Raw genomic sequence first — 25,517 nt, forward strand, 5'->3', positions numbered from 1 at the left:
AATCGTCGATACCGCATTTAATTTCAATTAAAGGCAATCGGCATTTCGATCAATTTGCGATTGTAAATTGAAATCATGACACCCCTAATAGCAGTGCAATACATTATCAACATTTTGGGAAACTGCTTATTGGCTTTATTGCCTGAGTTAGATCAGAAAATTAATACAGTCTCATGCCGATAAACAAGTTTTATCTTGCCTGTTTAGTCGACTGAACTGCAAAAACAACGTGTTGATTAATTGATGAATTAGCTGTGCCCCCTGTTGAGTCCCGCTGTATTTACATCATCAGATATTACCTACGCATTAGTCACATTCTCATTAGTTGGCGTCCTTGTGTCTGTCGGAAGAAATACTGTTAGCGTTAAAATTAAAAGCACAGTGTGAGTGAGCTCATCGTTCCATTTGCTAATTTTACAGCTCTGTGAGTGGCTGAGGTAACACTTAATTTTGTTTCATTCTTTTGTTGGATTTGCATGGGCACTGAACTGCTCTCTCTCTCTCCCTCTCTCTTTCTACACACCCACACCAACACACACATTCACAAATCCAACATTTGGGGCAATGTTTAGGTGCAGTGACCTGTTTTTGTGAGCCTGTCTGAGCAGGTCTGAACAGCCGCTCAAGACGGCTGCACTCCGGTCCAACATGCCGTCGATCACCGGACCGTTTACAGAACACTGGCCACTCTCACAACAAGGGTGAGCTCATGGAGCTATAAAAAAAAAAAAGGGTGTGGAGCTATTCTGTCCGATGAACAGCATGAAAATTGAATGAAATATAGTCCCGAAAGGGGAAATGGAGGCAACAGGGAGATGGTGAAAAATAAAGCGAGGAGAGAAAGATACTGAGACATTACAAGAGGAGTTTAGTTTCATATGATAGTGTAAAGGGGATGATTGTTGACAGAGGACAGTATGTTTGTGCCGGATAGAGCTACAAATGCCCCTTGTGGATATATTTCATTTTAACGAGGGATTCCTCTGTGAAGACCTTTGTATTCCTCTTACCAAGACAAACAGGCTCTGAGAACGAAGGGCTTTGGACCTTGTGGTGGGCCCACTGGGGGGATCCTGTGTCTGACCCAGAAGAACTCTTCACTGAGCCAAATGCGCAACACAATCGGACCCAGAGAGGGTGAGCCAAAGCCACAGAACTGATTGACTGTCCCCATGAAGAAGTGGCTGAGGAGAAGACTGTGGAAAATGACTGTCCCTCCTGGAGTGTTCACAATAAAAGGTCAACATCTGCGACTCTGTGGATGTTGGGGATTTCCTTGATCATAAATATTAAGTTAAATTTAACATCACAGTTACAGTCATTGCTGAAGGTGACAACTGCATCAGTCACATCCTCCCAACATCCAAGGTCTCAGGAGATCCCACTCTATTCCAACAGCTCCTCCCTGCCTCAGACCCCAGCCAACCACTCGCCCCTCTGGACCGTTCAAACACAATCACATCACACATTTTTCTTCTTAAACATTGTGAAATCAAATACCTCTCCAAGTTGCACTCGTCCAAACTGCCAAACAATGTTAAGGGATTTTTCTCTCGCTCATTTCGCTGGCAGTGAGTAGAGAAAGACAAAGGACGTTATGGGTTTCTTGTTGAAATGCAAACAGCTAAGCACTTTCTCTTTCAACTCTCACTTTATAACTATTGATCGCCTACACATTTGTCTAGACGTGCAGCAGGACATTCATATGATCCCTGGGCTTTCAGAGAAGCGTGCCCACTGTCAGCAACTTACATTTTCATTTTGACCACAGCTGGCCTGAGAGGTAACTGCTGTCATGCAACTTTGGCACCAGAGACTCTCAGTATGGGTCGATGGAGAGAGGAGGAGCTGAAAGAGGAGCTCAGGAGGCCCCAACATCATTTGTCAAGAAGAACTTCACCCAAATCTGACTGAGTGTTACCTCTTGGGCCCTGAGCTCACCAACAGTATGCGTTCTCACTTTTTTCACATCATTTTCATCTTTGCACCACTGTACACCTTCCTTAACCCTCAGTACAAACCTGAGTGGACTGTGCAGTGTGTGTATATGTTTTTACGTGTGACAGCAAGCATGCACTGTAACTGGGTCCCTTCAGGAGATCTATAAAAGCTGCTGTCAGCTACGTGCCGTGGCGCCAGAGCAGGAAATGGAGTTCTTTGGTACAGAACTGAGACTGAACTGAGTGAAGCTGAGTGGGAAGACTGACTAAAGCTCTTTCCAGCGCTGAAGCTGAACTCAACAATGCCCGACTCACAGCACTGGCACACGGGCTCAATGGAAAGGAACTGTAGCGTACACCTTTGGGAACAGAATGGAGCAGACTTTCCAAAGCACTTAGAGTAATGCAATCAGAGTATTACACTCAGATATTATGCCTTCTGTTTCATTAGATTCATTTGGAAGTTGAAGTAGCTTACTTTGAAGAATAAACATTTACAAAACATGGGTCCACCAGTATTGAGCATTGAGACCCTAGCCCCAACAATTCAATATTATTTTACAGGTTAACGGGTTAATTTATAAATAATTAAATGCATAAAAAAGCCCATTCAAATATGAATACGTTAAGAATATCTTTCCACCACAACATTCATCTAGCTTTCAAAAACTAATCTAACATCTTCTGCAGTAAACCCTATAAAATCCTCTCAATTACAGACTCTAAAAGAATGCTGTTAAATTCATGTGGCGTTTAAGGTCCGCAGTTCAGATTTAGGGGCAGTGCTCGTGGCCTGAACTACCAGCATTACTGCAGTAATAACAGGAAGCAAACGTTATTATTACACACCATTACTGAATGCACTTGTCCTGCTGCCACGCTCTAATGTGACTATTACACACAATTATAGAATAACAATGGCATGGCTCTGTCAAAACAACACTAATTTTAGAGCCTGCAATTACTAAAATAATGCCATTACTTTAAATTACTTGAGATTTTCTTATCATGACACCATATTTCCCAAAGAAAAACTGACTTTGGATAAAAATACAGAACATAACACTTCTTTGTTCTCTGAATAGCTCAGCAGCCGATTGGCCGATGCATAAATTTGCTGCTCGATTATTAGTAAATGCCTGAGACATCCCCGGCTTCTCGCTCACGCCTTTGCACCAATCATAGGCTCTCTCTTGCATTATGCTCGGGTTCGAAACGGTATATCAGTGATTGACAGATTACTGTTTGGCAATTGCAACCATCCTGGGGTCCATAAACGCTCAATCTCACCCAATCACAGAGCCGGGCCAAACTCCGCCCCTGCCCGGCACAGCCTGAACAGGAAACCAGCTCCAGATGCAAACCCTGGAGGAAGGTGAGTGTTTCAGATGCAGCACATTGCACTAACCAGAACCAGGCCTCGCTTGGCTTGCTCCCTGCCTGCACAATGAACCTTTTTCTGGGCCCGAGGGCTAGGGGGGAGGGGCGGTTTGGAGTTGGGGGTCCTTGTGGGAGCATGAACAAAGTTGGCTACAGGTCAGTTGTTCTAGTCAACCAAAGACACACTGGACAGGAGTCCCCTTACATGGACGTCAGACAGCTCATCATAACTATAGCAACAAGAAAAAAATCTTTTGCATTCTTTTGGAAATGCACACATGTGCTTCATTTGCAAATGTGTAATCACATCCAATTTGCATTCACAAATAACAACACGCAAGGCTGGAAGGGATACAAGCAAACTTCTTAAAAACAAAATACATAAATCTTGAAGTTAGAAGACAGCAACTAAACGTTGACTCTAAATTATGTACAGCAAGCTTACGATTGATTTTTAGTAGAAGAGCTGGAAAACAAACAAGTATGTTTTCACCCTCAGAGACTGGCAGGATTTTTGAACACGTAAACAACACCAAAACTCAGATCACACACACAAATGCAGTAATTTTGTGGATGAGTGTGCCTTATGAGAACTTGCTGGCGCACTCACACACGTAGAGCATCTCAGCAGGGACATATGCTCATTGTAAGCTGTGGCAATGACAATGATGAATCCTTAAACGGTTTCACCGGAAAATTTCTGTTTATTAAAAGACGGAAACTTGCTTTAAGTTGAGCAGGAATGGAAAAATAAAGTTTATCTCCGGCTCTCTTTTTATAGCCATTATTCTGCCTTGTGTGAAAGGTGTGGACAATGGATCAGGTGTTTAACAAGGAGAGCGGAAACGCGACTGTAAACACAAAGAGGAGCTGGTCTGCGCACAGGATCATAGATATACCAAACATTGGAAGATCAGATATTCATCAAATCACCCAACTTTGTGCAGCACTAATATGAATATCATCCCTTTATATCCACATTTCTCTTTGTCTTCCTCATCTTTTCTGTTGGTAACTGGCTTAAACAACAGAAAAAACATTCTGATTTGACAATATTGACACATCATTGTTGCTAGGAATGAGACAATTGTGATTTTCCTGAGGCTCAAATACAAGATAAGAGATGATAACATCTGCGAAATGTCAGTGGTTACCTGCACTCTCTTATACCCTTTGGTGTAGCTCAGCTTAAAAGTTATAATATCGAAGATTTAATGAAATCAAAGGTAATTTTTTATTTTATTTATGGTTGCCATTTTTATTCAACAGTCTTTAAATGAATGAAATGAACTTTCTGTTAGTGGCCGAGCCTGCCATTCAAGTTTTAGATTCAAGGATCCTGAATACGCATGAGGGATTCACAGGAAACAATGCATCAAAGTATGATTTGGCTCGCTGTTAAAGCTGATGCACGGCTAAAATTTCCTACTGCTGCTGCTTCACATTAAAAGCGTTTTACTGGCAAAACAAGAGATGTTTTTGTGAAGCAGTAACAGAAAACGTAATGTGTTATTCCCTGAGGTTAGCGCTGACTCAAATGATTTATCAAAAATACAGCTCCACAACAAGTAAACAGTTAATTTTTGCATTTTTTGACAGTGAATCAGACTTTAATTTTTGCACTGAGTAACAATTTAAGCGGGGACAGCCATAGTGAGCTGTTAGATGAAGAGCTCTAACTCCTCTGCAAGGTAACCGACTGTACTGTGCCCTGCGTGGAAAACTCCCACGCGTCGTAAATAATCAATAATCAATAATCAATAATTCCACTCAAATGCATTAAAACTTAAGTACCAAGCCTGTTTTGAAAATACAAGGAATAGGAAGTGCAGATGTTTGGGTTAAAATATAGGTAGTAAAAGGAAAAAGTTGGAAAATGAATACTCAAAGTACAGATACTACTTAAATATAGTAAAAAACATATTTGTATTTGCTACAGGCTCTGTGCTTGTGTTTCTGTAGAATTAAATGGCACTTGTTGTTAACACCATTAACCTCAGGTATCACCAAATAAACCAGGTCTGAAATCTTTCATCTTAAAAGTCTGTCACTACGCTGCTCTCCACATTGATCATCATCTGGGTGTTTTAATGACTAAGACAAATGCTGCTTGAATGCAAAAGGAAAACAGAGCAGGATTTTCTTTATAACAATTCTGTTAATACTCAGAAAATATGGAATGTACTGAATGTACTCGACAGTCTGACCACCACTCTGTGGCTTCGCCATCAGCCAGTCAACTCAAAACATACACACAGACACCTGAAGAGCCAAGTTAGAATAAACTAAAAAGAAAGCAAGAAATAGCAAAAGATAAGACAATTAAATTGATTGACTGGGCAGACTGTTGTAAAGTGAGAGATGGGATGATAGATGGCGCAGTGGATGGAAAAGCTCTTAAAGGTAAGGTGACCCCTGGTCTGGCTCCATCAGCCTGATGCCTGTTATGTTTGTGGGAACACTGAGACATAAATCTTTCGCTTTAAATGAGGCCTGAATTACCACACAGCGTGCGAGGTGAGTCTGTTTTGTTTCTGTCCAACCGAGCGGCCCGTTGCAGACTTGCATGCTGGACTGCTGCTCAGTGGAGTCCTGCACACAGCTGAAGGTCAGCTCGACGGAGGAGGGACGGATGGGCAGCTGCTCCTCTGTCAATACAGGCGAAAGCTCTCAATAGCTTTCACATCAGTCCTCCTCCCTTGCACCTTTCATCCTCTTTTAGCCACCTTCTCCACATGCATCTCTCTGTCTTTTATCTGCATTTTTTTCTATTCTACTCTGTGTGTCAAAGGTTGGCTTAGCTCAGAGACTTGAGGGCTGTAATTTAGACGAGACGTGGGACCCAATCACAGACACAAACACATAGTCCCCGCACGCCGCCCTGTCACCGCCAGTCAGCCACATGCTGGTCACTGTGGCTGGACTCTGTCTGCCTGGCACACGACAGCCCTGCCTGCTTATCACACTCCTGTGACCTGCAGCTCCCTCGGTACTCATAAAAATAAGCGAGATAGAAATCGCCAATAGCTTTTAATGTGAAAACGTGTATCCAGGCAGTATACTCAAGTGTATCAAGAATCAAGTGTTTAGAAACATAAGGGAATTAATGAGGCTTTCTTTTCGCCACATCGGCTGCAAAAGATTATGGCGTAATTCACCAGATGAGAGTTGCTCCGCAGCCACAAAAAAGCCCGGAGCCATGTTAAACCTCCCGCACTTTTCTCACACTGCGAGAAACTGAATGATATGCACCCCTGAGTAGACACAGGCACGCACACACACACACACACACACACACACACACACACACACACACACACACACGCACCCGCACCCGCACACACACACACACACACACACCCCAATACTGCCAAGGACAGTACATTACATCCACTACTAATTGACTAAGGAGGCTCCAGCAGGGAGAAAACATCCTGAGGTAAACAGACGGTTTCTAGACAAAGCAGAATGAAACGACCACAATTTATCCGATGGGATTCTAAGCAAAACAACTGGCTTTGACATTTTGTAGTTGCTCAACTACATTTTCCACTGCAGGCAATCTGAAACGTGATATGATACAAAAAATCCATTTTATTCTCTTGTATCTTTTTTCATTTTTAATGAAGAAACATGTAGTGTGTAAGATTGAAGCAGCCCATCTGATTCCAGTTTCAAGCACACATATGGAAAGGAGGGCGCTGAGATGGAGGGTGGGGGGTGAATAAGTTTAATGAGCACATAAGAGGTTATTTCAAAATAAGAGTTTGGCTTGACTGCTAACTGCAAATTTGCAAAAGTGTAGTGGCAACATAGCGTGTGATCCTTTTCTGCTTTTGGGCCTGATTTATGTGAAGAAAACACATTTTTGAGCTCATATGAGCATGTTTGCATAAGAGGGAGATCAAGTTTTGAAAGTCTCGAGTTCAGTCCCAGGGCTTGTGGAGACTTTCAGACATCAGGGGGCACTGTTGCACCACGTCGAGCCCCAGAACGGTTGCTCTAAGCCTGCACAAATTGAACTGAGTCTGCCTGTGTCTTTCCCTCCAAAACTCCATCCCTTCGTCTTGGAGAAGTCTTCAATAGACAGGAAATGGACTGCAGTCAAAGTATTTGGTATTTTTAAACTATTAGCTCCATGTTAGCTGGATCATGGCTGTATTCTGAATCGCTGACCTCAGCTCTATGCATGCCGTCATCTCTAACCTGGCAGGGTGTCATCAGAGGCTGCTGTGGTGGATGCAGAGCTCGGTCATGGGTCTGCTTCTGTAGTGAGGTTGGAATAAAACATTAAATACCTCTTAAGAGCTGTGTCACTGACTGGTTTACTGTGTTGTGAGTCATTACTCTGAGGTACAGCTGGTATGTTCTCTCCCATGACGGAGGTTGTGTACTGGATGTGCATGTGCCAGTTGCAGGGCTACTTTTCTGAACCTCACATTAAAGTAGCTCTATGTAGTTTTTGGAGAAGAAATTCAAACTTATAATTTTAATATTTACAATATTAATGAAGTAATAATACAAACTCCGTAACTGATAAACAAGCTGTTCTCAGAGGAAAATAAGGTCCCCAGAACACTGTTTGAAGAAAGGTGGCGGGGTCCGCCAAATATAAACAAAGTAAAACAGTATGAAACTGTGTTGTCCTTTAAGGTCAGTTTGTTTATTCACTTTGTTTAGGCATAAAACAAATCAATGAAGATTTTTTTGTTCTGATTAAAAAGTCTTCCCCAAAACTACATAATGCACCTTTAACACAGAGGTCACAGTGGTAGCCTTATTTAAGACGTAATGCCCACATCTGTTTTTGAGGAATAAGCTTAAGCAAGAGTGGACTGTGTGTTCAGATGTGTATTCGTGAGAGTGTTTGTGTGTTTTTGTTTTGTATAAATAAGGTCTACATCATATTCTGCGCCCGTCCCGCCAACCTGTGTGCATCTCTCTCATAGACACTGACAAACACGCCTACACACGGCTGCTCTTCCCTAAACATTTATAGAACACTCATTACAGGCACGGGAAATGGAAAACAACTAATCTCCCTTCATTTCCCCGCAAGCGCACACTTGTACACACACCTGGGTGGATGTAGAGATGAATTATGCTCAAAATGAGAACACGCTGGAACATTTTATAAACAAGACAAGACAAACAAGAAGAAAAAAGATAAGATAAGATAGAAAGAGAGGAAAGATGGGAATTAAGCTGGGATTGATGGGAAGGAGATGTAGTAAGACCTCCAGTAAGAGATCTTATCAGTAGTGTGAGTGTGCAAGGTCCCATGGCGCTCCAATGAGCACACTTATGAGGTGACTCAGACCAGTTCTCTATAGACCGTATTCACACGGCAGCCATTTTCCTCTGACATCACGGTCAGGGCGGGAAGCTCTAATGTCTTACTGCTGTGTTGATTGATCAGCATCTGAAATGACAATAGATAGTGAAAATCCAGAGGGACAACAACATATTTGATAACCCATTAGCTTCTGTTAGACAACCACTTCCTGGTTACCATTACTGCTCGAAAGTGTTACACGATGCGATAGGAAAGGTGGAAATTCATTCTAAAATATCAACGCACATACTGGACACATTTGTTTAAGCATAACAAATTTACAGATTGCCTACTTTTACATGCCTTGCAACCTGTGACACAGCAGCATAACATCCCAGAATTTAAGCTTCCCACCCTGAGCGTGACATATGTGCGTGTGAATATGGTCTATTTATCAGTCAATTATGATCAATATTGGTTATTTGCTGCTTTGGTTAACATTACAGGCCTCTATATCTAAAGACTTAAAAAAAGGATCAATTATGGATCTGTAGCACGCATACAACCACACATAAATGCACACACACACAATGAAATCAAAGCATCGTTGGGTAGAGACCGCATAATAATCAGTTACAGGCATGTTCTCCCCCATTAATTTTTTTTACTGGAAACCTCTTTTCACACAAAAAAGAGACAGAAAATAGAATTAGGAAATAATGGTAGTCACAGTGAGGAGTAGCTGTGGCAGAGGGAGGAAACTTTCAAAATAAAGGTCAGAGGAGAAAAGTTTTATTCATCAGTTTTCAATGTTTGACTCACACAGAAAGCCTCGCTGTAAGATTAAATATATTATTCTAACACAGCGTATCAGAACGGTGGACCGTGAAGAAAACGCTCTTTCTGTGAGTAATCTAAGACCTGAGACAGGGTGGCATTCTGCACACACAGCAGTCCTCTGTCACACACATATACTAACGTGCCATTGCTAACACAGGTTGTATGGAAGCACCCTGGTCCCCACCAAAACACTAAGAACCCAGTCTGATAGGACAACACACACACACATACATACACGCACATGCAGACATACAGGCAACAGGAGGTATATGTGTTAAGTTCGTGTTTACTGAAGTGTCATGGGGAGGGTTGGACACAACACACAGGCTAGAGTGAAAGAAAGCACACACAGCGATCCTTCTGCAGACTACATGTCTGCACACTAACACCCATCGCCCTGCATGAATTCCATCTGTTATAACACTTTGACTATCAGCAGGGTTTACCAGGATCTCTGTATGGCAATTCATTTGAGCATTGACCCACATTTCATGAACAGGGCAAAGCTGCGAACAAGGACGGGGAAGAAGGAGAATTAGGAGTTAGGGTCAGGATGGAGACAGACAGAGCGATGAGTGAGTGGCTGATTTTTCTTTATATGTGTGTGAAAACAAAACAGCGCTGGTGTGCTGACACTGGTTCGACACACAGGCTGAAATAGAACAATACAAACAACATCACCCAGGGTTTCTACTGCACAAACATTCCCAGAGCCTTAAGCCCACAGCTCAGCTAAAAACACAACCAGGAGGGGCAACAAGACAAGCTCCAACCATTAATACACTCTAACACCTCTTTTTTTGACTGAATACATAACTCTCTATTATTGTCTCCCTTTTTCCCAGATTTCTTCAGCCTTTCCCCAATGCATCTCTCTCTCTTCTTCTCATTGCCTTGCTTGTGAAAACATTAAACTCTGCTCCGGCCAAATCATACTAAACTCTTCTGACGTGATAACAAAAAATCCCCCAAGACTATCATAACGCCGAGAAATCATAACTTTTATCTTTGACAAAATCAAAACTGCTAGAACTCACAAGCACGATAGCATGTTTGAAATCAAATAATGGCTCCACTGTGGGTCTTTTATGAGACCAGGGGGCTGAGACAGTGTTGGAGAGGGAGTGGAGGTGTAGATGGATTGCAACACCAAATTCAGGCAAGAGTAAACTCCATTTCTTCACCCTGTTCCATCCAGCTTTAGCCATTTCCTTATCTCCCCTGGGTCTAACAGACTACCTTCACTTCCCTGAATTCTCGGATCACAAAATGGGTTACCCACACAAATGATCCTCCTCGATGACTGAACAGTTACGCACTTTCTGACTGACCTTGCGAAAGCAGATGGATTTGCTAAATCATGTGTTCTCAGAATCCACCTTTCCAGGCTTCAAGCCATAGTTCAGACTAAACAGCCTCCTAGAGTGTGGCTTAGGTGTGACGACCAGCAGGAAAGCAACTGTTCATTTGAAAACAACAATGGCGGCTCTTTAAGAGGTTAGTGTCGATGCTGTACTGCATCTGAATCAGAACCCGGCATGTATTTCATGAAAGAAGAGCAAAGAGCGGCAGTGAAGTCTTTTCTCGAAGGAAAAGATGTTTTGTTTCCTCTCGAATTGCTTTGGCAAGAGTTGAGATTAACCAATGGGCCCTAGTGGTAACTCTCCCCTACTGTTGATCTGATTGGTTCAAGTTACCCTATGAGAGACGTTGATATACAGATGGTTTGTCCAATCACCTGCCAAGTATCATTTGAAAGTACCAGCCCTTTTCCAAACAGTTTCTAGGGGAGATTACCAGTTGTTTTGTGTTTAAAGGAGACATATTATGCTAATTTTCAGATCCAAAATTTTATTTCAGGTAACTGCTAGAATAGGTTTACATGCTTTAGTGCTCAAAAAACACATCTGTTCTCCCATACTGTCCAGTGCTGCAGCACTGTATTCCCCCTCGTCTGCTCTGATTGGTCAGCTCACATATGCCTGAGCCAGCCCCACTAACAACAACAGAGCAGCTGTGCGAAAGTGTGTGCCAAACTAACTGCTAGGCAGAAGTTTTTCAAATGTGTGACATGGTGAAGTAGCATGATGTCACAAAGTCATGGAATTAGGGGTGGGACTACTGATGAGATATTTCAGGAGCAGTGTTTTCTGTGGGAAAGGAGCTTCTGTTGGTGTGGACTTTGACCTTTCTAACTTTCAAGATCTTTTACATGCACAAGAACCTAGATAGGAAGGAAAGGAAAAAAGCAAAAAAAGCATAACAGGTCTCCTTTAACAAACCATATGGCGCCTCAGGTTACTTTCTGACTGTTTTCATGGATAATTTCTTAGCCAGTGTGCTTACTTTGAAGAGGTAAAATTCTCACAGTTGTTGCTTGGTGTTATATTTTCGGTCAGGAGGGGGTGTCAAAATGTTGGCAGCTGTTTCCAATGTGATTATCTCCTTGTCACCTTTGGGGTCCATATCCCAGGTGGGTCTGGTATAATAAAGACAGCATCATTGACAATCCCAGGCCTGTCTTCCAAGTTAGGGATGACAGCGTGCCACAGTGTGTACACCAATGTTTGACTGTCCTCTCTGATAAATAATGGCTGATGTCTAGCAGTAAATCCTCAGCCGCCCCTCACCCTTGCCTTCGAACACCGTGAAAATGTCTCTCTTCCTCATCCTCTCCCATCATGTCTGTCCTTCCTGAACAGATGGTAAACACATCACTAATGCCTTGTCTGTCTGTCTATCCTGTGATGCAGCACAGAGCCTAGCAGCTAAACAACGACTAAACACATCACAGTGGCAGAGAGGCACCACTTCTCCAAACACCACTAAGACCGTGAGAATTACAGTGTCACTGTGTGCTTAATGGTCTTAAGTGTTCAAGTATCCAAAGTATACCACTTAGTTACTATACTACCCATTTATTACCCAACAGCAAATATAAATTTACCACATATTAGTGATGTGAAGTTATACCCTTTAATTTTTTTTTTTTTTAATCGACATAAAATATGTTATAAACAAGGTAACATCTGTGGAACAATAGCTTAATTGTTGTTTAATGTTTTCAGATTAAAGACATGTAATAGATTTTGAAACGTGTGGATTCATTTACTTTTATAAAAGACAGCTGAGAATGATTTGGCATGAAGAGCTAAAACTCCATAAACTAGGTGTTTGTAATAGTTTGGCGGCCGCTACTGAAGTTAATGTTATTGGACAAAATATTGCAAAGAACTTCCACCATAATTTCATGCAGTGTGATATTTTCACACGCTACAGCCTGCAAAATCACCAAAGAGCTGAGTCAGCGCCTCTCAACACAAACTGAATATGATGAGCTTTATAAATGTAGGATTTATTGCAGGTCGTCTGCATTGCATATCATTGTGGCTGAGGGAATTTGTGTTTATCACAGTCCTGCACAAAATTGTTTTATTTTGTAACATATGATGACACATTTGAACAAATTAAGTTTCGTCTATTCAGAGAAAGGAAAAACAAACATTGCAGTATGAGCAGAGTCAGCCAACTGCAGACTGCAGTAAAGCGATCTTGCAAAAATGAAAATTTGATTCTGCAGTTTAACCTCTGAATTGTTATGCTTTAGGCAGGATGTGGAGCGGTGGTTAGTGCAGTGTGAACGAGGACATCTGAACTTGTGATCCTCACAGCCAGATGTGCAGTAAGATGAGTCCAGGCTTCATTTTCTCGACAATGATCCTAATAGCCACAACAAGCAGCTGAAAATTAGTTGAAGGCTTATGTCAACGCAAACATGACCGCCAAAAGTGAACACATATTTATCAAATCATACCCAGAATAATTTATGATGCCTCTCAAATGAACAATACAAAGCATGTAAAAAGCCATAAACATTGTTACCGTCAATAAGGCCCCCCCCGTGCCTTGAGTTATACGAGAAGAGGAGCAGATATCACCCCTGTGAGGTTTAGACAAACAGAAACATCACAACTAGAAACATGAAAGAGAGAACACAGAGCATCTTAAATAACTCAGAACTGAAGAAAAAAAACAATGGGGTGGAGAAGATGGAGAGCTGAGACTGGGAGTAGGGGGTGAGGGGAGCACATGGCGGGCGTATGAGAAAACAGTCTCCTCCTCCAGCCCCTCCATCCCACCTCCCACTCATAATTAGCGGCTCGGCGTCGGGGCTCGTTTTGGGGTTACTTTCAATCCTTTTCCCATTTCCATGAAAACAACAGCGGGACAAACAGGCCAACATGTGTCTCCAAGTACACCAAGCTTAGAACAATAGAAGAAGAAAAGTGGGGCATGTGAGTTCACTCCAGATGAAAGCTAGAGCGGGAAAACACAGGAATCAGTGAGGTTTTCCCTTGCATGTTTTTAAATCAAGTTTTCCTATTGGATAAACTGTTGTGTGGAAGGCTGGAACAGCTTAGATTTGGCTTCGAGTGTATACACGCTGACAGGCGGTGGAAACTTTTCAAAAAAGCTCCGTAGGCCTATTGAAATTCACTGCTGCAGGATAGCCCGCATGTTTGAGTTTTTCCAACACATTCTATGTTTCATGTCATGTGTAGCTCATTGAACAGTCTGTACTATACATCTTTCTGTACACTGTATCCAGCAAACATGTGGGCAATCGGTCTTTGTTAGTCATAATTGCACTAAACATATCCAGTATTTTGGCATCTGTTCTGACGCATTGCGTACAAATCCATTTACAAATATTTTTCCAATGCGTACATGTTCACATCGGTTGCTCTGGTTTCAGTCTCCTACAGGATGTTTCAGCATGTGACTACAGTCCTTTGGATACGCCCTTCTGCCCAATATTAAGGCTATGTAGATATAATGAGACACATTTCTATGAATCAATGCAAAAACAATCATGTTAAAAATAAAAATAAAAGAGTTAGGGGAGGAGAAGGACAGACAATCAGAGGAGGAAAAGAAATGAGAAAAAAGGCATTTAAAACCAAGACATAAAAAAACACAGAGGGGCACTTAACTACCTCCAGACCCCAGCAGAGAGCCTTGGGGGCATCTCCCTATTCTCTGCACCCTGATGTCAATCACTTAACGATCCGTCCCCCGACAGATGATTTTAATTTCTAGCTCATACAACATGATTCCAAGAACAACAAGAGGCAACCTTGCCAAACACAAAAAAAGAAGGGAAGCTCTATGGATTTTTTTTCATCCACATAGCTCCTAACAAATGCAAATACCAGCTCAAGTTGAAAGCTGAGCTCAAAACCAGATACAGCAAATGTTGTCACGACCTATAAACATCGAAGCGTTTAAAGTTAGGGTGGACTGGGGTCTGTACGCTCTGGCTGCTCGAATCAATCACTGAAATGCTGATGGACTTGTCCTAGATTGGTCTACCACAAATTTTTCAAACATTAAATCAAATGAAGCCTTCATTTAGAGTCAGAGGTCTCGAACACCACACAGGTCATAGGAAAGATTTGAGTTATTATTGCAAACATGACATATCGATTTGACACACCACTGTCAGAGGTGGTACCCTCACTTAAACTGCACTGACCCTGCCATAGAGCTACATATGAAACAAATGGTCTGCTCCACTTGATCATACACTCTAACCACTTGGATCCAGCCTGTTGAGCTATGTGGTTACAAGTGGAGCAGAGCCCCAGGGAACTATGGGTAATTAATGACAGAGCAAGGGTGGCAAGAGTCTGTCTCTGATTGACCCGGTTTGACCCTCACTGCTTAGTTACCATAGTGATCGGTCAGCCTCGTTCCCTTTGGGTGACTGGGCGAATCCCTGGGGCGACAAGGTGGTCTATAGAGTGGGCATGAGTGAACAGAGGGCTGGGGGTGGAGAAGAGGAGGAGGTGCCGACTGGGGTTTCAGATGGGTATAATTACATGTTATAGCAAAGAGGAGTCCTTGTCCCACCTTTTGCTCTACGACCTAGGGGGGTCACTCCTACCTCCCCCACCTTGTCCCATTCATCTCTGTTTACAGGATTAAGTCTTTGCCCATCCTTGGCAGTAGGAGGCACTACTGATCTACTGTGCCCCAACGTGTAGGCCAGCAGGTTCTGAGAGATCAAGGATGAGCATTCATCAGAGGAACTTTACTGTCCTTGTCCATCTCATAGATATTTTATAAAACCAAATGCCGAACCGAAAGATGGCGCCTGTTCGGTCAATTAGAATTGCTCGCCTGGTACCTACACCGGAAATTCTAGCATCCGGGTTTCTCACTCTCCCTCATCGCAGTTTCGATCCGAGGTGGAGCCTAGGCCATCAATTGCTTGTTTCCATTGTACGTGATTATGGACCACCTTCTTGAGTCTACTCCAGGTTTAACCTTCTGCCCTCATATCTACATCTTTGTAGTGCGCCCAGTTTCAGATCCGTAAAGCAAGACATTTATGACATAGGTTTTAAAGATTTGCAGTTAGGTCAATGTTGTTGTGTCTCTGGCCTGACCCACTGAATATGCGCAGAAGTGTTTCTCTTGCTGGCTCCAGCTCGGCCTATAAACTTTACATTGTAATTATCAAAGAAAGATTTTTAGATCGCTTTTCTTGGCTCGATGAAAGTTTTACAAATATAAAACCATGGATCAAAAATTCATAATAGAAAGAGACATACAGTAATTGACATTTGCAGTTGAGGTGTCCTGTCAACAGTTTTAAGGACATCTCTTTTATAATGCTGTTTGGGCTGCAGGGGAATTTTTCTCTTCAGTACTGTTCATGGTCCATCTGCAGCATTAAAACATGCTAATCCTACAAGGACTAGTGGTATACTTGTATAGACTCTTCACCCTTTACTGATCAATCACAATAAAATCTTCAGCCCGGCTAAAAATCTGTAATCTGGCACGGAGGGGTCAAACGGTATCTAAAGAAGATACGCAAAGGTCCTGGAATGTTTCTCTGTCTCCATTTCAGATCAGACACACAGACACAAAGACGCATGTCCTGTGGGCCGTGACCTCCCCCGGCCTGGGCTCAGCAGGTAGTGACAAATGACCTGATAGTTAATCTGTCCTGAGGTGGAGCTTTTCTACAAGGAACAGAGAGCCTCTTAGTGACAACAGGAAGTTAAGACACTGTTACCAGAGTAAGCACATTCAAGGATGCACATGCATGAATGCATGCTCGCACACATGGCCGTACACACTTGCTTGCAAGCACATCTGGCTGTAGTTTCAGATGAGTTCATTATGGAAAAAATGCGATGTAAACAGTGACATGTTCAAATGAAGGAAGGGGTCGTGTGCCAGTCAAAGGAACATAAAGGTGAGAAGTGGTTCGTTGGCCAGCTCCGTCTGGGACACTGGGTCATTGTTGGGTCTGTTGCAACCCCCGCCATCTAACCGAATGGTCAGCTTTTTCTACGGCCTTCCTTATTAACAATCTAAGGGTGAATGCTGGGCATTGTGGGATTTTCCCCAGTCTGTGGTGTCTTGTTGGAGCATGCTCAAAATCAAGTCTGACGCCAGCAGGCCAAGTCAGCAGACCACACTGACCTGATTCACCAGGGATGGAGAGTGTTAGTGGGCGCTCTAAGAGCCCCTTCTGATCATGTTCCCTAGACCACCTCACCCAAACAGTGCAAGATGACAATGGAGTTCAGTACAACAGAGGTCTGAATTACCCAAAGTGTGCTTAAGTGGATAGAGCAGTGTGGATGATCTCCAAGAAAGATCAACCGGTTCATTCTGCAAATTCGGTCTGAGCAAGTGTGAGAAAAACCTTTGGCCAAGGCTGTGAAAGACTGTCAGTTTAAATCCTTCAGAACCCTCAAAAACACATTCGTGAGGAAAAAAAACTCCAGGCCACATGAAAAATCCTCCTGATGTGAAGGGTTTTGACTCCACAGTTTAACAGCCGCAGTAAACAATAGAGACCATTACAAAAAAATATCTGCAGATGCACACATGCAACTCGATACAGAACACAACACCAAAAGAAAAAGGCAGCTTTAAGTAAAAGAGAAAATGTTTAGTGCATTAAACCCTTATGAGCCCATCTTACTCCCTCAGCTATAACATTCAGAGAGCTGTAGCTTTATAATTCTACAGCTATTAACACCAAAGCAATTCCTATTAAGTTTCAGTTCAGTGGGCTGAGATATAGATTTAGTAAAAAGACGCTTAGCAGAACATTTAAAATGCAGCACATGCAAATTACTATTGAGTTGAGAAGTGGAGCCACTGAGGTTTAATATGAGGCAACTTGATTGAGCCTTCTTGTGTTCCTCGACAGATTGAGCACAATCATAGCCAGAAGGATGGCGAGGCCGTTGGGGATAAGTAATGCAGAAAGGAGAGCGAGCCAACACCTTTCTGTCTGAGCGAAGAGAGGTAATGATAACAGGAAGTGAGATGAGTTGGTCTTGCCCTCTGGCCTAGCAGCGCATCACCTCTGTTAAAAAGGTCCCTCTCTATAAACAGGCCTCTCTCTGCCTATTAAACAGATAGTACATTAGGGCCTGAGCTGTGCAGAACAATGTAAACACAGCCGTCTCAGGGTACCGGCGCTGAGAGAGGGGGGTGGGGGGAGAAAGCGGAAGAGAGCTTCAGATGGGGGCTATTCCTGGGTCTTCCTGGGAGTGAACTCCATCACTGCTCCTCTCTCCCACTGTAATCCTCTCCAACTAAACACAGGAAGGAAGAGATAGGTAAATAACCCAGTCTTCCGATAAACCCAACTTTCTTTCAGTTTTAGTGGGCTTGTTATGCTACAAAATACAGCAGACTTCGTACGTGTCTGTATGTTGCAGCATGTTATAAACATGTCATATTTAACAGGAAGTGCAGGATAAAGAATGGAGAAAACAATTGGACAGACGACAATAGGAGAGAGACTCTGTCAGGAGACAGTCAGGAGTTGATCAGTCTTTGAGAGGATCTGCGTTGCTTCACAGAGGATACAAGGGGCTGGATGAGGGAGAATGTGGTACTGGAAGTGGATGGATGGGGAGACAGTCAGTCCAGGTCAGTGCAGATGTGAGGCTGTTAAACAGTGGGGGAACTGGAGAAGGTCAGTGCTGGACATCTCAGGGCAGTGCCCCCGAGTCATTCACACCCCTTTGTTACGATCTGCAGCAAAACACAACAACCTCCGACTGTGGGGGCAGCGGGGACACAGCGGAGATGGAGAATATGGAGAATGTCTGGGATGTGGGGGACAGGCTCCATACCCTGGGGAAAGGCCAATTACAGGCTTACAGCCCCCTGTCTGTGGCATGCAGCTCAGATAAGATGAAAGTTACTGAGGACCAATATCTACATTTTTCCTTCTGTCGCCATAAGAAATGATACAATCCAGATGTTACATATATGACTGCATTTTAAGTACTCTGGGAATTGGCGTGCTGCCTTATGGCTTTACATAAGAGGAGATTGACACAGGTTTTATTGTTAGGCTACTGACATAGTACAGACCCGAAGGTTTAAGCATCTACAAGTCAGTCTCTGTCCAGCAGAGGTCAAGGAATAGAGGTGAAGGGTCATGCACACACTGACACTGTACTGGGGGGGTTAATGGAGTATGTCGGTCTCCAGGCTCCAACCTGGCTACATACTCACTGAGAAAAACAGGCATGGACACACACAGCAGCAGAGCAAAACAACAGTTGGAAAAAAAGAAAGACGTGTAGGTTTAAAAGTATAAATTAATTTAAAAAATACTATTGGCTGTCAAATTAAAGGAAAAACCTGAATAAATGAGTGGAGTAACTTTACAAATGCCTCCACACAGGTGCACTACATGGTACAATTTAGCAGTTACGTACATCCAATCGAGTTGATTGACTGTGATTTTGTATCAAAATGGTGAGGGGAAAAGATCGAATTAACATTCATTCGTTATTGGTCACGGATGGCAGGAGCTTCAGTCACACCGACTGCTCAACTGGCTCGTGTTTCCACAGGAACAGTGAGTAAAGTGACGTCTGCATTTAGTTCAAGGGGAAAGACATCCGTAAATAGCGTCACAAATTGTGGTTGATTGCATTAGACAGCAGTTTCCATCACCATCACCCAAACACCAAATCAGGGAATATCTTTTGGAAGAATGGTGTTACATCGCCTCAGTAGTGTTGCAGAGACTTGCAGAATCAATGTCAAGGCTCACTGAGACACTTAACATTAGCTTTTCCTTTAATTAGTCTCTTATTTGAATTAATATCACCTTCAAAAATCTAGTTAAGGCTGTAGTATTGACACCCAGACCCAAGATCGTGACAACACAATGGGACCTAAACCAATCCGATTAGTCATTTGGATACAGGCCGCCTCACATCTGTTGTCACATCTTAGATAATGAGAAACAAGTGTATCTGCGATCTTAAATCAGCTGTCCTGGCAACTAAACAATTTTTTTCATGTTCCCATAGAGGCTGACATTTAATTTTTTTTTTTATTGTGTGATGTGAAATAATCAGGGCAAATGACTCATTTTTAATGTATATACAGTCTTTATCCACTTCTGTTAATTAATGTTAAGGTGTTTGAGTTCATGGCTTGTTTTTGACAAGTATTTCAGAGAAAAACACAAACATACAGCAGAGACAGAGATAAGGACCAGGCGGGCAGTTTGAGTGACTCATGGGAGAACGGGACGTACAGCCTTGTGCAGCTTTCTGTCTGAGCAGTGCTGTGACCAGTAATAACTCGGAGCTTGAATGTTTGCAGAGGCATGCCCTGCTAATCCCAGCAGAGTAAAGCAACAGGCCGGGGTGAGAGAGGTGAGCTCGACTCTACTGCACCGCTGTCATCACTACCATGTGCAGTGATGTGACACGCGAATCAACAGTAGGCTGGGCAGCACACTCAAACACAATAGTAGCTTTAAAAAGTCATTACCAAAAAAATGTAGTTGCTACTTTAGCTCTCTCTGGGAGGGATGTACAGTAGTAGCATACATGTTTAGTTTGGTGAGGTGGAGGCTCTGGCTGGGCCGTTGATGGGAAGGTAGAGTGCCTGTGATGTTCTGGGAAGTGGTGAAAGAGGGAGTCTGTTGAGTTTTGCCTTGGCTGCACCAGCCGTGTCCAGCGCAGAAACACGTCTAGCATACACATTCTGTAACTGCGGGCTGGAGCCGGACCAAGCCTGCTCAATCTGAGCCATTCAGACCAAAAACCCAGTTACATGCCAGACAGCTAAGGCCTGAAGCAGCAGGGGAGAGGGGGGGTATAGGTGCAGGCAGGGTGGCAATGCCAGCCAAGATGATATCTCTACATCTAATACAAACATAAGTACTATATTGGGTAGCTAATAAATCCTGCAGTCTCCTTAAATGAAGTATAAACATTTAGTATCACACTGACCGCATTTATATCAAAATCAAACTAATATGTCAACCTACTTAACCGCATCTGTGCCGCAATCTTATTAACCTCCCAGCTGCAAGACCCTCACAGACATATTGCATTTCAAGTAAAAAGAAAAATCTGCAGTTTCATTCTGAAGAGTAGCACGATTAAAGGAACATTTCATGCAACAATGAAAATTCAGTCATTACCTACATTGCTCACCCTTTTACAGAGGGACAGTCAGGTCGTAGTCCACAAAACATTTCTGGAGCTTCACAGCTGTGAAAAAACAGTGTGGCATCATTCTCCTAAACAACTGAAAAAGCTGGGGACTTTTAGCTTAGCATCACAGTGAAGATTTCGCCTTAAAAAAAAAAAAGGGTGTAAATGAAGTCTTCAAATCAGTTTGGAATCTCTGTTCTGGAGACTTGGATTACGCTGGACGAGTTTTATGGAGCCATTTTATGTTTGTTTTTTGTGCGTTTGAAAACAAGTCCCCGGCTACTTCAGTTGTTTAAGAGAATGCTGCGTCACTGTTTTGCTGTGAAGCTCCAGAAATGTTTTGCATACTATGAAACTTTAAGCATTTCCTTCTTGAGCAAAACTCTAGGTCAAAAAGTAGCTATCACACAGTATTTTATACCAAGTGTGTGTGTAACTGTTGGGAAAGGCATGAACTAGGCTAGGCCCTGAACTCAATGGCCCTTTGCCTCACTGCCCACTCTACGGCCCCAGTGCACCACGGAGGAGTCGGGCTGAATGAACTCACACTGTCCACGGGCAATGAAGTGTCCAGCTCTGTCCAGGCGTACCCACAGCAGCCCTCACACACTCAGGCAGAGCAAACACGGCCCAACCGCCAGGCTGAGCTGAAAGGCATTTCATCCCGCCATTTTGTAATGTAATTAAATTCCCTCTGTCCATGTTGAGCCAAAGCAAAAACCTTGCATGGAAATTAAATAAACAGAGGGGGCACAGAGGACACACAACTCATTTCCCTTAATACCTCAATAAAACTCCAGCCCGTTTTGATTGCAAACACCGACCCTCACATCATCCTCAAGGCTCGATTGTGAGATTTGATTCTTGAAGAATGTCATTTTGAACCTGGGCCCAGCGCTATATATACTTTCCTGATGCCGAAAACAACAACAGTCTGTTATTAACATAGTCATCACCAGTTTAACGAGGCCCAGTTCCACCTGTGGACACAGTCACCTAAAAGCCTGCTAGTTATGAGACTGAAACTAAAAAAAGAGTTGTGAGAAAGTTGTACTTTGAATTATCCAGGTATAGCAGACAACCACGGGGGGGTGGATCAAAGTGGAGTCATGAAGCAAATGGATACTGGAACCGTAAGCCCTAAAGTCTTCTTCCTTTATTTAATAAAGCAGGGATGGCCCCAGCTGAGGACCAAGGTTTATGAGGTTGTTTTAAAATTCCAATTTGGCATGGGGCACTGCTGCGAGCTTGTTTTATTTTTCCGTGATTTAGTTTAATAAGTTCCTAAATACTCGGCTGTCCTACTGCTTGCTTTACAGCTTCAGGAATATAAAGACACTCAATGAAAATAGTAAGGTAAGAGAAGGAGGAAATGGCTCTCGTATTAGCTTTCGATGCAGAGTATGGCGCCATTCAGAAATTTACAAAAACATCAATTGATAACTGCTGAAGAGCTGAAGTGAATGAGTGTATGCTTGGGCTTTTGATTCATTCTTACACCCTCCCCTCCGTCTCTGTCTCTAAATCAGACTTGCACTCTGACCTTTCTACAGTCAAACACACGTGTGCATCCGCCTCTGTTCGCCCCCGTAAACTAGACCTCTTCCTCCTCTGAACTAAAAAGCCTCTAAACAACATGATGGAAATCTGGCGTTGTCGCAGTGTTTACTGGATCCAGAATGTTTTCCCTACAAACACAAACTGACCTTGTTCGTGGAGGAGAGGAATCTGCGTTTTTTCCTGTCTCTGTCAGTTTAACACAACATTCTGGTCACCATCTAGCAAACCACAAGCACCCACTTACCTGCAGAGCATTGGTAATAAAATATTTACCCGAAGGGGAAGATGTGAAGGAATAATTACCAAGTTAATTACAAATTGCCAGTGAATGTGCTGTTTTTCTCCTTAACTCTCTCAATGTAACGTTGTTTAGGACATGACGGAAAAACAACATGTCTGCGTTCTTTAAGTTATTTGAACCACATTCCTTAAAACATAGCTGATATCACTTGTTTTTTTTATTTATGTTTTTTATATATATCCCATTCTGAAAGGAGACTTTTCACTTTTCCTGCACATATGGATAATACGTTTCTGTAAGATGAGTTCTGACCTGCAGCAGCAGCCTCTCGAAGGCCAAGCAGGCATCCCAGCGGGGCAGGCTGGGGTGGCGGAGCGTCTGGGCCGTGGCCAAGCCCAGCTGGAGCACCCCGCAGTGACTCTCTAGCGCCCCCCAACTGCTCCGGAACAGCTGCATGTAGGAGCACAGCTGCTCGGGGGTCACACGGCCTGAGAGGAGGGAAGAAGATACAGTTATTATCTGGGGAGAGATTTGGAGCCGTCACAAACTCATCAATTAATATTGGACATCACACTGTATATGATATCCACAACTGTACTCTGCTGGCATGATGGTCTTTTGTGTGCCATCTGCTATAAACAAATCAAACTGTACAAGGTTGAAAGGGACGCACACACACAGTTATTCCTCCTGATTGAAAGAGCGGAGCGTGGAAACTGCATAAATACACAGCCTTTTTCCAAGCATAACAGCCTTTTTATTAACTATCATACACTCGGCTTAGAGCAGAGGGGAATGACTGATACCAAAACAGACCATAATATTATCTTAATGAGCAAAAAGTCTGCAGGCTGGGAGAAAGCAAGAACCGTGAAGAAGTGTGTATGTGAAGCTGTGCCAGTCAGGAAGATGTTCTTTATATGTACAAGCTTCAGGTGGAGAGTTACCGTCAGTGATGATGGTACATGAGTCAGAGTATATGACTAAACATCAGTAAGGACGTGCGTGCGCTTGAGCATGCCTGCATATAGCAGAGGTGCACGAACACTGATAAGAGCCCCTTTGAGCTTGTCTTTTAGCGATGAATACGTCTAAGTCAGAAGTTTTCTCTTAACATTTATATGTAGGCAGCAGAGTGAGGAGACTCCTGCCTCCCTCCACCACTCCCGCGAAGATTCACAGAGACACAGGAAGAGCTCCGTAAAGGGTGTAAGGGCTAGAAGGGGGGTGTGCAGGGTGGCCTGGAGGTACGAGGGGCTGGGATAGAGAGGGGGCACACATTAACTCCCCATAAAGCCTACTTCTTCATGTTGATGTTCTGAACCAGCACCAGATGTGGGAGTATTTCCTGTTGGGCTACATGGCCAGTGTTTTCTTTAGCGGGGCCAAACACATGACTAGAAGAGAAACAGACAGGCAGGACGAAAAATGGAGCAGAAAGCTCAAGAATACTAAAAACAATATAGAGTCATGGCACTCACGACAACTTCTTTTTTGACCTTATTAAGCTGGATGACAAAATCTATGGATGTGAAATATTTTTTAGAAAGAAAAGTGGTAAGAATCACCTAGGGACAAAAAACTAATTTCAGGGTAGCTGATAAGTAAACGTGACAGCAAAATAGATTCCTGCAAGTCTGCCTGTTGGGAAACATACTTTACAAGCTGAACTTGAAAGGTGCAATATGTAAGAATTGGGCACCTTTTGCACTCCAAACAAATAGGGGCAGTATATAACTAGAGTAGCTAACTGCTGCTTACTGTATTCTGTTGTGACTGTAGCTACTGTTGGCTCAGTTAGCCATGATACAAAGATGTCTTTGACATAACGTCAAAACTGTTATTTCTTCAAATTCTGTTAATTTTGTAGTTTTACACTAAAATCCTTACATATTGCCCCTTTAAAGAGTCAGTGTGTGGGGCACTGGGCATTATGGAAGTGTCGACAAAAGGGAACTAAGTTTCTTTTTGTTGAAAAGTAGTTTTTTTTTAAGTATTAACTTCAGTCCAGACATGTTCAAAATCCTGAAAAGCTCTATTGTGAACATATCCATAGCCATAAAAGCTTGGCAGTAAAACCAGGTTTCGCTAAGCTTGATGTGCCAACCATAATTCAACAAAGAACCAGGAAATACGTCCAAAGCCAGAGCCAAGCATAATTCCGACGGAGAATAGGCAACCAAAGAATGGCACACTGTAGGCCAAATATAATCAGCCATTACAGCTCGGGTAGATCACATGAGACTGAGTGAGAAAATGTAAGACATTGGAAAAATCAGACAAAAGTACTCGAGACAAGAAAGCCACACAAAAGCATGTTCTCCATTACACAATCAAACCGCGCTGGCTGAGCCTCAGCTCTTATCTATGCCACTAAACTTCCCTCAAAACAGCTCTGTGATTCCTCAAGCATCTTGTTGCCAGATGCAGAATGAATCTCAGGGAGATGATCTGTCAGCTGAGCTATGGTTTCAAACTGGGGTGTTTCTGCAGAAACAGCAGAACTCTCATTTTCAGCCTCTAATAAATAAGACTGTACATGTAAGAAGACACTGCACTGGCGCATTGAGTTGACTTTTTCATTCCTGCTGTTTATATTTGGCAAATTATACCTTGAAGGCTTATTGTGTTTTGTAGTTCATTTCAACGCTTTGAAAGACATCAGCACATTATTTTTTTCACAGTTTAAACTGTGGTTAAGTCAATCAGCATGTTTTGTTGGGATACACAATACTCCAGCTTGTGTCACTCTTGGGGAGATCACCTAA

General features: G+C 42.9%; 1 protein-coding gene across 1 annotated transcript in view; it reads right to left on the reverse strand.

Annotated features, from left to right (window-relative positions):
* Window positions 1-25,517, reverse strand: part of scfd2 (sec1 family domain containing 2) — a 93,639-nt gene that overhangs the window by 52,629 nt on the left and 15,493 nt on the right. Inside the window, exon 4 of the mRNA XM_073477117.1 lies at window positions 23,062-23,237. Coding sequence (XP_073333218.1) covers window positions 23,062-23,237 — 176 coding nt within the window. The remainder of the gene's footprint in view (window positions 1-23,061; window positions 23,238-25,517) is intronic.

This window comes from Pagrus major, chromosome 11 (assembly GCF_040436345.1).
Source record: "Pagrus major chromosome 11, Pma_NU_1.0".
Classification (NCBI taxonomy): Eukaryota; Metazoa; Chordata; class Actinopteri; order Spariformes; family Sparidae; genus Pagrus; species Pagrus major.